The 15,496-nt window shown below is 43.5% G+C and overlaps 1 protein-coding gene across 7 annotated transcripts in view; it reads left to right on the forward strand.

Annotated features, from left to right (window-relative positions):
- The window catches only part of VPS13D (vacuolar protein sorting 13 homolog D), a 303,606-nt gene that overhangs the window by 168,560 nt on the left and 119,550 nt on the right, over positions 1-15,496 (forward strand). For all 7 annotated transcript variants that reach the window (XM_017887998.1, XM_017888002.1, XM_017887997.1 and 4 more), the window contains 2 exons: positions 1,940-2,053; positions 2,864-3,013. In XM_017887998.1, the coding sequence (XP_017743487.1) occupies positions 1,940-2,053; positions 2,864-3,013 (264 nt within the window). The remainder of the gene's footprint in view (positions 1-1,939; positions 2,054-2,863; positions 3,014-15,496) is intronic.

Raw genomic sequence — 15,496 nt, forward strand, 5'->3', positions numbered from 1 at the left:
AAAGTACAAGAAAAAAATAAGTGGGAAGTATAAGCAAAGTATCAATGAAATGTGTGGTAATCTAAAAAACCATAAGATATAAACAACATAATGTTAACAACAGTGCATATTAATAGTGTCGTTAATCATTAGTAACACAATATCTTAATAACATTAACAACAAGAAGATAACAATCCTTAATCATATAATTAAGAGGTTGTGGTAATGAGAGTAGGAATGGAGGGTGTATGGAAAGGATTTGTATTCCCAGATTTGGAGGGTGGGGAGCTTCCTAAGAGAAGTAATACTTAAGCTGAGACCTAGAGGTTAACTGAAAGGAATTAGCCAAATCGAAAGGTACAGGTGGAGGGGCTGTGCCTTCAGTAATGAGTGGGTTCATCAACAGGTATTTACTGAGCAGCTACTTGAGCCAGCATAGGTCTAGGTACTGAACATTTACCAGTGAACAGACAAAACTCCCTGCCTTCTTGGAGCTTACATTCTAGGGGGGGGTGGACGATCATTGACCAATAAACATAGGAAGTAAATGACATACTGTTTGGGAAGTTGACTAGTGAAGGCCCACAGGTAGCAGAGTGATCCTCAGCCCAAGTGGCACACAGAATGTGGTAAGAAAGAAGCCTGGAGATAGAAGCAGGGGTCAGATCAGAAAAGGTCAGAGATACATACTAAAGAATTTGTGGTTTTTCTAAGGCAACTTTGTGGTTTTTCTAAGGCAACAAGGAGTCAGGGAATGGCATGATTAGAAAATCGTTTTAGATCACTTCCTCTGGCTGCAAGGTAGAGAACCAGAGTGGGGCAAGACTGGAGATAGGGAAAGACCAGGTAGGAGGCTCTTGCAGTAACGTCAATGAAAGGTTATGGTGGCCTGAACTGGAAGAAGTGGCAGGGTCGACATGAGGAGGCTGGAGAGAAATGAATAGAAATGAGAACTTACTTAGGAGTAGAGTCAGGCAGATTTCATGACCGAATGTGGGAATGAGGGAGAGGAAGGAGTCAGTAATGGCCTCCAAGGTTCTGATTTGGGCAACTTACAGGATGATAATCCAGATCGCTAAGGGATGAACATGGAGCAGACTTGCAGAGGAAGGGAGGAGTTAGGTTTTGAACTTGTTAAGGTAACTGTATGATATCTATGTGAAGATGTCCATGAGTCATTGTAACTATGGCTCTGAAACCCAGGGGAGAGATCTGTGATGGGGATAAGAGTTTATCAGGTCATAGCGTAATCAGAACAAAGGAAAAAAAAGATGTTGAAATATAACAATGAGCTCTCTGAGATAGTGCATCACAGTTCACAGTACCACTTTTTATTTATTTATTTATTTAGCTGTGTCACTCTCTTTCGCCTAAGCTGGAAGGCAGTGGCAAAATCATAGCTCACTAAAGCCTTGAACTCCTGGGCTCAAGTGATCCTCCCACCTCAGCCTCCCAAGTAGCTGGAACTACAAGTGCATGCCACCATGCTTAGCTAATTACTTTTCATTTTCTGTGGAGATAGGGTCTTACTATGTTGCCCAGACTGGTCTTGAACTTCTGGGATCAAGCGATCTTCCCACCTTAGCCTTGCAAGTAGCTTGGACTATAGGTGTGCGCCACTGTGCCCGCTCACAATACCACTTTATAAAGCAATCTTAAGGCAAAAATGAATGCAGTGATCCTGAGGTTTGCGTATTTTGACTTGAGTTAAAATTTGAGATCATCTGCAGATATCTAACCCCACTACGTGAGGCTGTCAAGATGTATAGCTTGAGTTTGCCATGCAGACTTAAAACCAAGTTTGCTTCTTTATTACACAGATCTTGCCTTTGGAAACCATTCACTTCCATAAGCATCTTGATTATGTAATGACTTTTGACCCACACAATTGTCCTGGGTTAGAATAGTTTCAGTAAGGAAGAGTGAATCATCTTCATGTGGTGTTTTATTTGACTTCAGATAACAGATTTCTGCCAACGGAAAAGCAACCGTTCATATGAAGTGGATGAACTTCCTGTCACCGAACAAGAGCTGCAGAAATTAAAGAATCCAGATACAGAGCAGGAATTGGAAGTAAGATCTAAATATTGTAAATTTATTTCTTTGATCATCAGTTTTTTAGAATTTTGCTTGGTGGTAGTTTAGACCTTCCGTTTTCTTTCTATCCTGTATGATTCTAAATATGAATTATGCTTCACAGTGTTTACTGTTTATCAGTGAATGTGTGAATGTGTTATGTAAATGACAACAAAGTTTATGTGTAATCAGAATGTAGCAAGTATTGCTAAACTATTGTTACAATAAAGGAAGCTAAACTGTTTGAATTTCAGTAAGATTTAAGACAAACAATTTTTTGTTTTTTGCTTCAGCCATCTCTGACGTCTTCCTTTTGTTTTCTGTGTTTGGGATTGGAGAGTGACAAGTTTGAAAAGGAAGATGAGATGAACTGAAAAACTATATTTATTTGATGTTTATTCGGTGATTTTTGAAAAAATCAAATGCCTCTGTGTAAAACGCTGTATTGGATGTTATGGAAGTGTAGTGGATAACAAATTATGAGCTTTCATGCCAAATAAGGTGAAAGATTCCCAAATAATTAGATTTCTATAATGAAATGCAGAATGTCCTTGGTCCTTTGATAGGAGTATCATCACATACTCTGGAGTTCTCATTGGAGTAAAGGGTATGCCTAGAAAGCAAGGCTTCCAGTGAGATGATGGCGTTTGAGCCATCCAGGTAAATAATAGGACTCCCCTAAGTAGTTTTCATCTGCTGAGAGGAAGGGAGTAGAGGAATGTAAAATGCTTTATTTTCTTATACTCTCCGGGATACTAAGAGCTGTGTTTTAAACAATCAGGGTGCCATATTTTGGTTTCCTTTCAGGTGCTTGTGAGGTTAGAAGGTGGAATTGGGTTGTCCTTAATTAATAAAGTCCCAGAAGAACTGGTCTTTGCAAGTCTTACAGGAATCAATGTGCACTATACACAGCTGGCAACTAGCCACATGCTTGAACTCAGCATACAGGATGTCCAGGTAAGGGGGAAGTTCCAGAGCTGTTAGTCACCTTGTTTTCATGCTGACCACCCAACCAGATCTAATGTTTGATGTTCTAAGAACTTTAATGTCTTGGAGGAAATATCTTGTGGCCTTCAAAAAATCATTCTGTGAAATAGTTGTTTCTACCTACATTCGTCTCATTAATTTTTCTACATACAGCAGAATTCCGCATATATTACAGGTAACTTGGTCAAGGTGGCATGGAGGAAGGTGACCTACGGTTCACCATCTTGCCATTAGAAAAACCGACAGGAAGTCATCTAACCATCATTTGGAGGAATTGAGGTCCGTCATAGGGAGAACAAACTAAAGAACTGGTCTTTGCTTTCAGTCAAGATGGAGTAACAGGAACTAAATTTACCCTCCCACCTGAAACAGCCCCAGAATCCAGATAAATAAGAAGATAACAGTATTGAGACACTGGACATCAGACAGTGAAGGATAGTGCTCTGAGAGGTGGGAAACAGAAGAGCTGAGCCCTGTGATTGCCCTTTCTTATCAATTTGAGAAAGTTTCCAGGGAGGGGAGACCAAGCAAGTACCCAGCACAGTGGAGAAGTTAAAAAAACAGAGCTGAGAGTCTAGAGAGACCAAGGTATCTTTAGTTATAGGATGGTACACTTGGGCATAGAGAGCTGCACAGAAAAACTCTGAAGATCTATAGAGGGTCCCTCTTGAGTATTTAGCAGAGTATTAGTCAGTGATGTATGTGAGGAAACTACCCATCTGAAAGGATGAGAGGGAACAGTGCCTGCTGCCCACACAGGGCTAGGAATAGTGCTTGTGCCCACCAGCTGGACTGGAAAAACTAAGAATTTATGAGACACTGGGAAGAGTCTCAGGAAAGCCTTGCCTTCATGATTAGCCCTAAACTGAGCACTGCTCTAGACCTGCCTAAGAAATCATAAAAGGAAGATCTGAAAGAATCAATCTCTTCCCAAGTAAAGTAACCATATCCTTGAATAAAGCTCAAGAAGATTTACTGGAATACAACAATGTAGCACCCAACTAGGTAAAATTCACAATATCTGATATCCTATCAAAAATTACCAGCTGTGCAAAGGAGTAGGAAAACTTTCCATATAATGAGGAGACTAATTGGTCAAAACTGATCCACAACTGGCACAGATGTTAGAATTTTTGCAGGACATTAAAAATGTTAATATAACTGTATTCTCTGTGTTCAAAAGGTAAGTAGCAATATGGAAGACATAAACTAAAGCTTGCAGAGATGAAAATGTAATGAAAACTACGCTGGGTGGAATATAGCACACAACTGTGAAGGAAACTATACCAAGGCACATCATAATCCAATTACCCAAAACCAGTGTTAAAGCAAAGGAACAAGGACAAAAAGACGTGTTATGTGCAAAGGAATAAAGATAAGAATGACAACAGATTTCTTGTTGGGAACAGTGGGAGTGGGAAGACAATGAGTAACATCTTTAAAGTACTGAAAGGTATCAGCAGACTTATGCTACAAAAAATGTAGAAGAACATCATCAGGCAGAAGGAAAAACATAGTATCAGGTGAAAGTCTGTTCTACACGAAGTAATGAATACCAGAAATGATAACTATCTGGGTAAATATATAAGATTATTGTCTTCTTATTTAAAGTAAGAGTGAGATTCTTAACAATAGCATAAAGGCTGACGGGGAGAAATGAAAGTCTATTACTGTAATCTTATACATGATGTGGTGTGATGTCACTTGAATGTAGACTTATAAAGATAAACAGCATAAAACTCTTAAAGCAACCACCAAAATAACAAAGAGTTATAACTAATAATTCAACAAAGGAGATAAAATGAAATCCAGCCAGGCAAGGTGGCTATGCCTGTAATCGCAGCACTTTGGGAAGCTGAGGCGGGTGGATCACTTGAGGGCAGGAGTTTGGGACCAGCCTGGCCAACATGGTGAAACCCCATCTCTACTAAAAATGCAAAATTAGCCAGGTGTGGTGGCATGCACTTGTAATCCCAGTTACTTGGGAGGCTGAGGCAGGAGAAGTGCTTGAACCTAGGAGGTGGAGGTTACATTGAGCCAAGATTGTGCCAGTGCACTCCAGCGTAGGTGACAGATGGAGACTACGTCTCAGGAAAAAAAAAATCATAAATAATCCAAGAGAAGGCAGAAAACAGAAAGCAGGGAAAGGAATAGATGGGACAAATAAAAAATAAAATGCAAGATGGTAGACTCAAACCTAATGGTATCAGTTAACTAAATGTAAATGTTGTAAACACCATAATCAAAAGGCAGAGATTATCAAATTGTATAAAAAAGCATGAACCACTAGCCGGGCGAGGTGGCGGGCGCCTGTAGTCCCAGCTACTCGGGAGGCTGAGGCAGGAGAATGGCGTGAACCTGGGAGGCGGAGCTTGCAGTGAGCTGAGATCTGGCCAGTGCACTCCAGCTTGGGTGACAGAGCGAGACTCCGTCTCAAAAAAAAAAAAAAAAAAAAAAAAAAAAAAAGCATGAACCAATTATATGTTATCTACAAGAAACACACATTAAGGATAAAGACACGAATAGGTTAAAAGGAAAGAAGATGTCATAGGAAGTGGGAATGACTTAGATTAACGTCAGACGGAATAGATTTCAAAGCAAAGAATATTACCGGTGTAGTTGGGCTTCTCTTTGAGGGACAGAACTAAAAGGAGAGAGATATATATATGTATGTATGTTTATTAAGTGTTAACTTACATGATCACAAGTTCCCACAATAGGCTGTCTGCAAGGTGAGGAGCAAGGAGAGCCAGCCCGAGTCCCAAAGCTGAAGAACTTGCAGTCTGTTGTTCGAGGGCAGAAAGCATCCAGCATGGGAGAACGATGTAGGCTGGGAGGCTAGGCCCATCTCACGTGTTTCTGCCTGCTTTATATTTGCTGGCAGCTGATTAGATTGCACCTACCAGTTTAAGGGTGGATCTGCCTTTCCCAACCCACTGACTCAAATGTTAATCTTTTTTGGCAACACCCTCACAGACCCACCCAGGATCAATACTTTGTATCCTTCAGTCCAATCAAGTTGACACTCAGTATTAACCATCACAAGTTCACCCCTTGTCAGCTGCTGAGATCATACATAATCTTCAGATAAAGACAATAATAAGGTCATAATGATACCTAACATAATGCAACTATCCTTCATACAGCTGGAAACACACCAATCCCCAACCCAAATACTATTACATAAAGTTAATGATGCTTGAATGCTGATATGAAGTCAATAAATCTTATGTCATGTGATGAAGGAGAAAGGAAATAAAATGATTTTTTTTAGTACAGGTGTATACATGCACAAACATGTTTTTAACAAAAGAAGGAGGAAATACTCATGACAATTGCAGTCCTTGTTTCTGCAGCTGGGCATGTGGTCATAGCTGGTATTGATGACTACCTTCTTCTACTACCCATTCTGTCTTCCCTTTACCTTCAGCAAGCACCACAGCAGGTCATGGTTTTGTGGGGTTTTTTTCCTGGTGGAGTGACCCAAACCTTCATTCCTGAGGGGTCTGGACCATTTGTAGAGGACTACAAATGGATTGGGCTGTTGTAGTTTCCCATTGCCTTAATCACAGGGCATGGTAATACTAAGAGATGCCCTAATGGATCTTCTGTATTCCATGCATAACCTTCCTTACCTCCATTGTGGAGTAGTAGACTGATTTCATCTTGTTAGTCCGGGTCAGTCACCCCAGCCAACAGTGTAACTCCCTTCTTAGCCTCTTGACTTAAAGTTAGGAGGAGCCTAAAGTGTCCAGGTAGCAATCTTAACTTCCAGTTTAATGGAATCGTTATTGTGTCTCCTGGTGGCAGTGTTCCTCCCTCTGGAACTAAGACTTCTAGGCCAGCAGAACGTAATGTTGCAGGAACAGGAAGCAAAAATTTTGCTAGTGGATTATTAGGGGTGGTGGTGAATGGTGCCACTTCCACTTCCAGCCCTTGATTCCTGGACCTGTGAATCCTGGCCATGGGAGAAACAGTACCACATACTGGATGCTGATTCAGAGCATACATAGCTTTCTGGAGAACTTTGCCCCAGCTATTGTCATCTAGTTGGCATTGTAATTGTGATTTCAAAAGGCCATTTCACCATTCTGTCAATCCACCTGCTTCAGGATGATGAGGAACATGGTAAGACCAGTGAATTCCATGAGCATGAGCCCACTGCCACACTTCTTTAGCCAAAAAGTGAGTGCCTTGGTCAGAGGCAATGCTGTGTGGAATACCGTGACGGTGGATAAGGCATTCCGTGAGTCCACAGATGGTAGTCTTAGCAGAAGCATCGCATGCAGGATAGGCAAACCCGTATCTGGAGTAGGCGTCTATTCCAGTGAGGACAAACTCTGCCCTTTCCATGATGGGAGAGGTACAATATAATCAACCTGCCACCAGGTAGCTGGCTGATCACCCAGAAGAATGGTGCCATATCGAGGGCACCGTGTTGGTCTCTACTGCTGGCAAATTGGGCATTCAGCACTGGCTGTAGACAGGTCAGCCTTGGTGAGTGGAAGTCCATGTTGCTGAGCCCATGCATAACCTCCATCCCTGCCACCATGGCTACTTTGTTCATGGTCCCATTGGGTGATGGCAGGAGTGACTGGGGAAAGAGGCCAAGTGGTGTCCACAGAACAGGTCATCCTATCCACTTGGTTGTTAAAATCCTCCTCTGCTGAGGTCACCCATTGGTGAGCACTCACATGGGATACAAATATCTTCAGTTTTTGACCACTCAGAGAGGTCCATCCACATACCTCTCCCCCAAATTTCTTTGTCACCAGTTTTCTAATCATGCTTCTTGTAAGTTCCTGACGATCCATCCAGCCAAACCTTTGGCTACAGCCCAGGAATCAGTATATAATCACACATCTGGCCATTTCTCCTTCCATGCAAAGTGTGTGACAAGGTGCATTGCTCGAAGTTCTGCTCACTGGGAAGATTTACCTTCACTGCTGTCCTTCAGGGATGTCCTAGAAAGGGTCTTTAGTGCTGCAGCTGTCCTTTTTCACATGGTGCCTGCATATGATGCAGAACCATCTGTGAACCAGACCCTAGTCTTCTCTTCCTCTGTCAGCTGGTCATAGGGAACTCCCCATGAGGCCATCAGTGCAGGCTGGGGGAGAGAAGGCAGGGTGGCAGGAGTGGAGACCATCGGCGTTTGAGCCACTTCCTCATGTAACTTACTTGTGCCTTTAGGACCTGCTCGAACCCGATCACATATATACCACTTCCATTTGATGATGAATGCTGCACTGCACAACCCACTTTATGGCTAGATGGGTGGGTCAGAAAGCACCCAGTTCATGATAGGCAGTTCAGGTCGCATGGTGACTTGATGACCCATAGTCAAATGTTTATTTTCCATCAAAGCCCAGTAACAGGCCAAGAGCCATCTCAGAAGGAGAGTAGTTATCTGCAGAAGGTGGCAGGGCCTTCCTCCAAAATCCTAGAGGCCTCTGCTGTGATTCACCTATGGAGGGCTGCCAAAGCTCCAAACAGCATCCCTATCTGCCACTGACACCTCAAGCACCATTGGATCTGCTGGGTCATATGGCCCAGATGGCAGAGCAGCTTGCACAGCAGCCTGGACCTGTTGCAGCGTCTTCTCCTGTTCTGGACTCCACTCAAAACTGGCAGCCTTTCGGGTCACTTAATAAATGGGCCGGAGTAATACACCCAAATGAGGAATGTGTTGCCTCCAAAATCCAAATAGGCCCACTAGGCATTGTACCTCTTTCTTGGTTGTAGGAGGGGCCAAACGCAGCAACTCCTTTAACTTAGAAGGTATGTCTTGGCAGGCCACATACCACTGGATCCCTAGAAATTTTGCTGAGGTAGAAGGTCCCTGAATTTTAGTCAGATGTATTTCCCATCCTCTGGCACTCAAGTGTCTCACCACTAAGTCCAGTGTGTTTACTACTTCTTGCTCACTGAATCCAGTCTGCATAATGTCTTCAATGTAATGGACCAGTGTGATATTTTGCGGAAGCAAAAGGCTATCAAGGTCTCTCCAAATAAGGTTATGACACAAAGCCGGAGAGTTGATGTACCCCTGCGGTAGGACAGTAAAGGTATATTGCTGGCCTTGCCAGCTGAAGGCAGATTGCTTCTGGTAGGCCTTCTGGACAGGAATGGAGAAAAAGGCATTTGCCAAGTCAATGGCTGCATACCAGGTACCAGGAGGTATGTTAGTTTGCTCAAGCAGTGAAACCCCACATCTGGTACAGCAGCTGCAATTGGAGTCACCATTTGGTTAAGCTTACGATAATCCACTGTCATTCTCCAAGATCCGTCGATTGTCTTCTACACAGGCCAAATGGAAGAGTTGAACAAGGATGTGGTGGGAATCACCACCCCTGCATCTTTCAAGTCCTTGATAGTGGCGCTAATCTCCACAATCCCTCCAGGGATGTGGTACTGTTTTTGGTTTATTTTTCTAGGTAGAGGCAGCTCTAAGGGCTTCCATTTGGCCTTTTCCACCGTAATAGCCCTCACCCTACCAGTCAGGGAGCCAGTGTGGGGGTTCTGCCAGCTGTTGACTATGTCTGTGCCAATTATGCATTCTGGCACTGGGGACATGACCACAGGATGAGTCTGGGGACCCACTGGACCCACTGTAAGTCAGACCTGAGCTAAAACTCCGTTAATTACTTGAGCTCCATAAGCCCCTCCTTTAACTGGAGGACTACAGTGATGTTTTGGGTCCCCTGAAATCAATGTCAGCTCAGAGCCAGTGTCCTGCAGTCCCCAAAATGTCTGATCCTTTCCCTTTCCCCAGTGCACAGTTACCCTGGTAAAAAGCCAGTGGTCTCCTTGGGGAAGGATGGGAGAAAGATTCACTGCATAAATTGTCAGCAATATAGTGGGGTCCTTCCTCAAGGGGATCCAGCCTCCCCTTCATTCAAGGGGTTCTGGGTCTGTAAACTGGCTCAAGTCTAGAAATTGACTGAGGGGTCATGATTCTCTGTTTTTATAATTCAAACTAGTCTTTTGTCCATTCAGCCTAGAAGTTTTCTGCTTGTATAAATTAGGTAGGAATGCAGCAGGCTTCCTATCAGTTTCACTTCTAGGAACACCATGATTAATTAGCCAGTGTCAGAACTCTACATGAGTCAGACTATTCTGATTGCCGCTTTGCCTTTGCTGTGCATTATGGTAGCTATGCCCACCTTGTCTTTGACGATTGAGTGCTGCCACTTAGCAACCTGCCACCTCGGGATCCAGTTATTCCCATTGTATTTAACTTTTGTAGTTAATGATTGCTCTTCCCACCGTTAGATCTGACATACAAAGAAAAGCAATTACAGGTCTCTTCAAAGATGCAGGTACTGCCCTTACAAATCTGTTTCGCAAGGCATTGATCAAGGGTATATCTTCTGGACCCTCCCAGCTGGGATGAGTAGGTCTAAAGTGGCTAATCCCTTCCACCATCCCAGTCTCCCTAAGCCTTTGGATCCCTTCCTCTACATTAAACCAAAGGAGATCACGCATTTCCAGCTCACTCACAGTGGGCCATCTTTTAATCCATATTTCAGCTAACCAAGTAAAAAAACTATTAGAACCTTTTTTTACCTTTCCAAGCTGTAAGATTAAAAGCAGAGTGCCTACTTAGTGGGCCCAGATCAATAAATTCAGCCTGATCCAACCCTATGTTCCTTCCACTGTTATCCCATACCCTTAATATCCATTCCCATACCTGTTCTCCAGATTTCTGTCTGTATAAATTAGAGAACTCAAACAGTTCTTTTCGAGCATAGCACACCTCATGAGTCACACTCTCAACCTCACCTCTAGGGACCCTCCAGGACTTTAGTTATAGGTCTAGAAGCAAACAGGGGTGTTGGGGGTGGCTCCTGAGGAGAATCAACATGATTTTGCCTGACAGCTGTCAGGTCATCACTGCCTCAGGCAGCATAGGATTTATCTCCTCAGACAAAGGTGGAAAGCTGATGACAGCGTGGGTCGAGGAGGGGATGTTGCCACTGCTGGGGATGAGGAAGCTCTTCCTTTTGGCAAAAAAGGCTCGTCAGAGTTGATAAACTCAGTTTCCCTGAGCTTCATCAAGGTCCTTCCACACATCCCCATTCCAAGTTACAGGGTCCCGTTCTTATCCAATCAGTGCCCTCACTTTTAACAGTAGACACCTGGTGAGGCTGTGCGTGCATCTTTCGTTGCAGGTCAGTCACTTGCATGATAAGAGCTTGTGTCTGTTTTTCCACAATTTCAGCTCTTTCTCTGCAGGATGTAAGACTCTTACTCGGGCAATCTTAGCAGATTTGAGGCTCAGCATCTGCTTCTGAAGCTGGGAGACAGAATCCCTGAGTTTATCATTTTCTTTTATCACTTTGTCCACTGAACGTAGGAGCAACCAACCAGCTTCATTATGTTACTTGGTTTTCTACATATGGTCAAAGGTATTATGTATAGAGTCACTAAACTCCTTGCCTTTCTTGAGCGGTGAATCAGGAGTGTCAAGTGCATTTGTTTTGCATAATTCTCCAAACAGTTCATGCCAAGGACTATCACTATTCTCCATGCTACTAGAAGTGGAGTCCTTAGCATTTTGGGGTCTAATCATATTAAGCAACCAACTCCAGAAGCCCCAAAGCCAATGAAAGAACTCCATCCTTAATACTCTCTTCCTCTAGAACCACTCCTGGTACCAAAATCTGTATTAGTCAGTCTTCTCTTAGAGGGATAGAACTATAGGAGATATATATTATTCTTTAAGATCTATACAATGAATAAGCCTCTAACCAGTCTGATGAGGAGAAAAAGAGAAGACACAGATTATTAACATCAGGAATGAGAGAGATGCCAGACAAGCCAAATACTGACAAGTCTGGGGATGGCACTCCTGGGGAAGCTGCATATTCCTTCTGGCTCCTGGAGTGTCTGCTAGGACTGCTTTGTTTTCAGTGTGACTGTAGGGCCGTTGGTTTTCAAGGCTACTGTGGAGCTGGGTGGGGGTAAAAAGACTAGGACAAATTAAAATGCCACACAGCTCGCTGTTCTTACTGAGTTTCAGCTTATTTTCTCTCTCTCTTTTTTTTTTTCTTTTGAGATGGAGTCTCGCTCTGTCGCCCAGGTTGGAGTGCAGTGACCGGATCTCAGCTCACTGCAAGCTCCGCCTCCCGGGTTTACGCCATTCTCCTGCCTCAGCCTCCCGAGTAGCTGGGACAACAGGCGCCCGCCACCTCGCCCGGCTAGTTTTTTGTATTTTTTAGTAGAGACGGGGTTTCACCGTGTAGACCAGGATGGTCTCGATCTCCTGACCTCGTGAGCCGCCCATCTCGGCCTCCCAAAGTGCTGGGATTACAGGCTTGAGCCACCGTGCCCGGCCTCAGCTTATTTTCTTGAATAAATGCTCCTTAGATTATCGCAAGTTTTTTATTAACTTTCGGAGTTCTGAAAAGTTGACTTTTACAATTTTGGCAGAGTACTGTTACTGTGCTAATCAAAACAACTTCTATCTCTTTGTAACATCATACTTGGCATGCTTTTCCTTTATAACCTTCATCAAAGTTTAAATATGTTCAGGAAACTAGTTCCTGGTAGACATTTCCAAAAGAAGAACCCAAAGCCCCCGACTATGGTTATTTTTCCCAAATGGACAAACTACATTCTTACTGGGAATGTGCAATGTGTCTCCCATGACTGGGGCTCCTTCTCTCCCTTAACGTGTCATACAGTTCCATCCAGACTGTCGAGGCCAGAACCTCTTCTCAGAAGAAATTTTTCTTTTATTATATGTCACGAATAACAAATAATTCAGGCTAATTGTATCCTATTTATTTGTGCACAGATAGAAGGTTAATATCTTGCAGCTGTTTTTCTTTGTCCTCCTTTTTTTGACCTTAAAGAGATGATTCAAGGAACCATTTGCTGTTCATTAGTTTTTCTAAGTTTATTCTTTAGCTTAAAAAGTTGTTTATTTGGTTATTTATTTATTTATTTAGAGGCGGAGTCTTACTCTGTCACCCAGGCTGGAGTGGAGTGGTGCGATCTTGGCTTACTGCAACCTGTGCCTCCTGGGTTCAAGTGATCCTCCAGCTTCAGCCTCCTGAATAGATGGGATTACAGGTGCCCACCACCACACCCAGCATTTTTTGTAGTTTTTAGTAGAGACGGGGTTTTGCCATGTTGACCAGGCTGGTCTCAAACTCCTGACCTCAGGTGATCTGCCCACCTTGGCCTCCCAGAGTGATGGGATTACAGGTGTGAACCACCACACCTGGCCAAAAAGTTGTTTTTTTCCTATAATACCTCTTTATGTGATGTGTGCTGCAAATCAGAAAATAAGCAGGTTTGTATTTTACTGTGGCTACAGTGCAGCAAGAAGGAATTTTTTTTTTTTTTTGAGGCGGAGTCTCGCTCTGTCGCCCGGACTGGAGTGCAGTGGCTGGATCTCAGCTCACTGCAAGCTCCGCCTCCCGGGTTTACGCCATTCTCCTGCCTCAGCCTCCCGAGTAGCTGGGACTACAGGCGCCCGCCACCTCGCCCGGCTAGTTTTTGTATTTTTTTTTTTAGTAGAGACGGGGTTTCACCATGTTAGCCAGGATGGTCTCGATCTCCTGACCTCGTGATCCGCCCGTCTCGGCCTCCCAAAGTGCTGGGATTACAGGCTTGAGCCACCGTGCCCGGCCAGGAATCTAAAAAAAAAAAAAATAGAGATCCTCTCCTTAGGGAGCATCCGATCTAATTGGGAGAGTAAAACTAGCTAGAATTAGTAATTCTCAGTTATGACACCTTGTGTCAGATGTGTTTAGTGAAAGAACAAAGGAGAAGACAGTATGGTTGAGCCCTTTATTGCCATTTCACATATTGGATGAGATAGGCAATAGTTCATTCATTTAGTCCATTCTTACTGAGCATCAAGTGTGTGCCCGACACTGTACTAGGTTCTGGAGATATGGCTATGACTTCAAAAATGCAGGCTTTGCTCTTCTTGGGCCAACAGCCTAGAGAGAAAGTCAGCCAATAAATATGCAGGCAAGCAAGCAAATGAATAATGACATGCTGTGGTAATGGCTGTAAAGAACGGCTACTTTAGATAAAGTCCTACTTGAGAAAAAGTGGCTCGGGAAGATCTTCCTGAGGAAATAAGAGCTGAACTGAAACTTGGAGGAATAGAATGAGCAAACCATAGAGACGGTCACTAGGAAAACCATTTCAGGCAATTCAGAGACCCTGAGGCAGGAAGGACTTGCCCACATTTTAGAAACACTAAGGAGACTCAGGTGAGGATGGTAGGGAACCTGAAAGGGTGGTGTGTGATGAAGTTGGAGAATTTGGTGCCAGTTCATGTAGACCCTAGAGGCTGTGGTGAGAAGTCTGGTTTTATCCCAAGAGAAAGGCACACCACTGAAGAGTGTAAAGGAAGGAGGTGTATGACTCGGTTTATATTTTATTGAAAGACCACTTTGGCTGCTGTATAGAGAATACATTGTAGGAGGCAGGAATGGAAGTAGGAAAAAATACTCCAAGTCTCTTGCCCTTATCCCTGCCCTGAGGACCAACAGAAGGAAAGTCATTTCCGGTTGTACACAAATGTCTATGTGGAAGTCCCTGCAATACAATGGAGAGGTCAGAGGGTTCCGTGGTGCCAGAAATCTCTGCGTTTGTATTCCACTTCTTCCACTTACAAGCTGTGCGAATGAGGGCAAGTACCATAACTTCTCTAAGCTTCTGTCTACTTGTTTGTAAAATGGGGAGGAATAATACATAGCCTTTAGGGGGTTAGGAAGTGATAAGAGGGGTGTGTGGAAAGCACCCGCAGATGATCTCTTAGGGGCACCCAAAAAGATGATCTCTTTTTCCTCTTCCTGGTGGTGACCTTCGATGTGAGACAGAACATGAAGATGGCTGCTTCCTGCAAGGAGCCTCCAGACATCCATGCACATCTGAGTGTGGCGAGTGTCCTCTGTGATGGCACTGATCAGGGCTGCGTAAAGAGTCAACCCTAATGCCACTGTCATTCCTAAGAAGGGAGTTGACTTTAGTAGAGGGAGCTGTTCCCATTTGGTAGCCATTTGAGCTCCTGGTTCTCTAATTTCAATTGTCTTCAAGGAATTTGGAGCTCAAGAGGAGCATCCATAGTATAGTGTTTAGGAGTGCTGACCTTGGGGTCAGACAGACGTGGATTCAAGTTCTAGTTCTGCCACTGACCAGTAGTGTGACCCTAAGCAAGGGCCTCTCTTCTCAGCTTCTTCATCTATAAAGTAAGGACAGAGCTCATGAAGTTGTTGTAAGGACTGCAGCAAAACCCTTAGTTTAACTACCACCAGCATTGCAGGTATGGTGTGACTTGAGATCATGCATATGAAGTGTCTAGCATGGAGCTTTGCACATAGTATCACCTGTTTTATTTTTTTAATTAATTTTTTTTTCATTAAGCAAGTCATGGACTTAAAAAATTACTTTTTTCAAATAGTTGATTTTTTTTTTTTTTTTTTTGAG

This window comes from Rhinopithecus bieti, unplaced genomic scaffold (assembly GCF_001698545.2).
Source record: "Rhinopithecus bieti isolate Rb0 unplaced genomic scaffold, ASM169854v2 scaffold_16234, whole genome shotgun sequence".
Classification (NCBI taxonomy): Eukaryota; Metazoa; Chordata; class Mammalia; order Primates; family Cercopithecidae; genus Rhinopithecus; species Rhinopithecus bieti.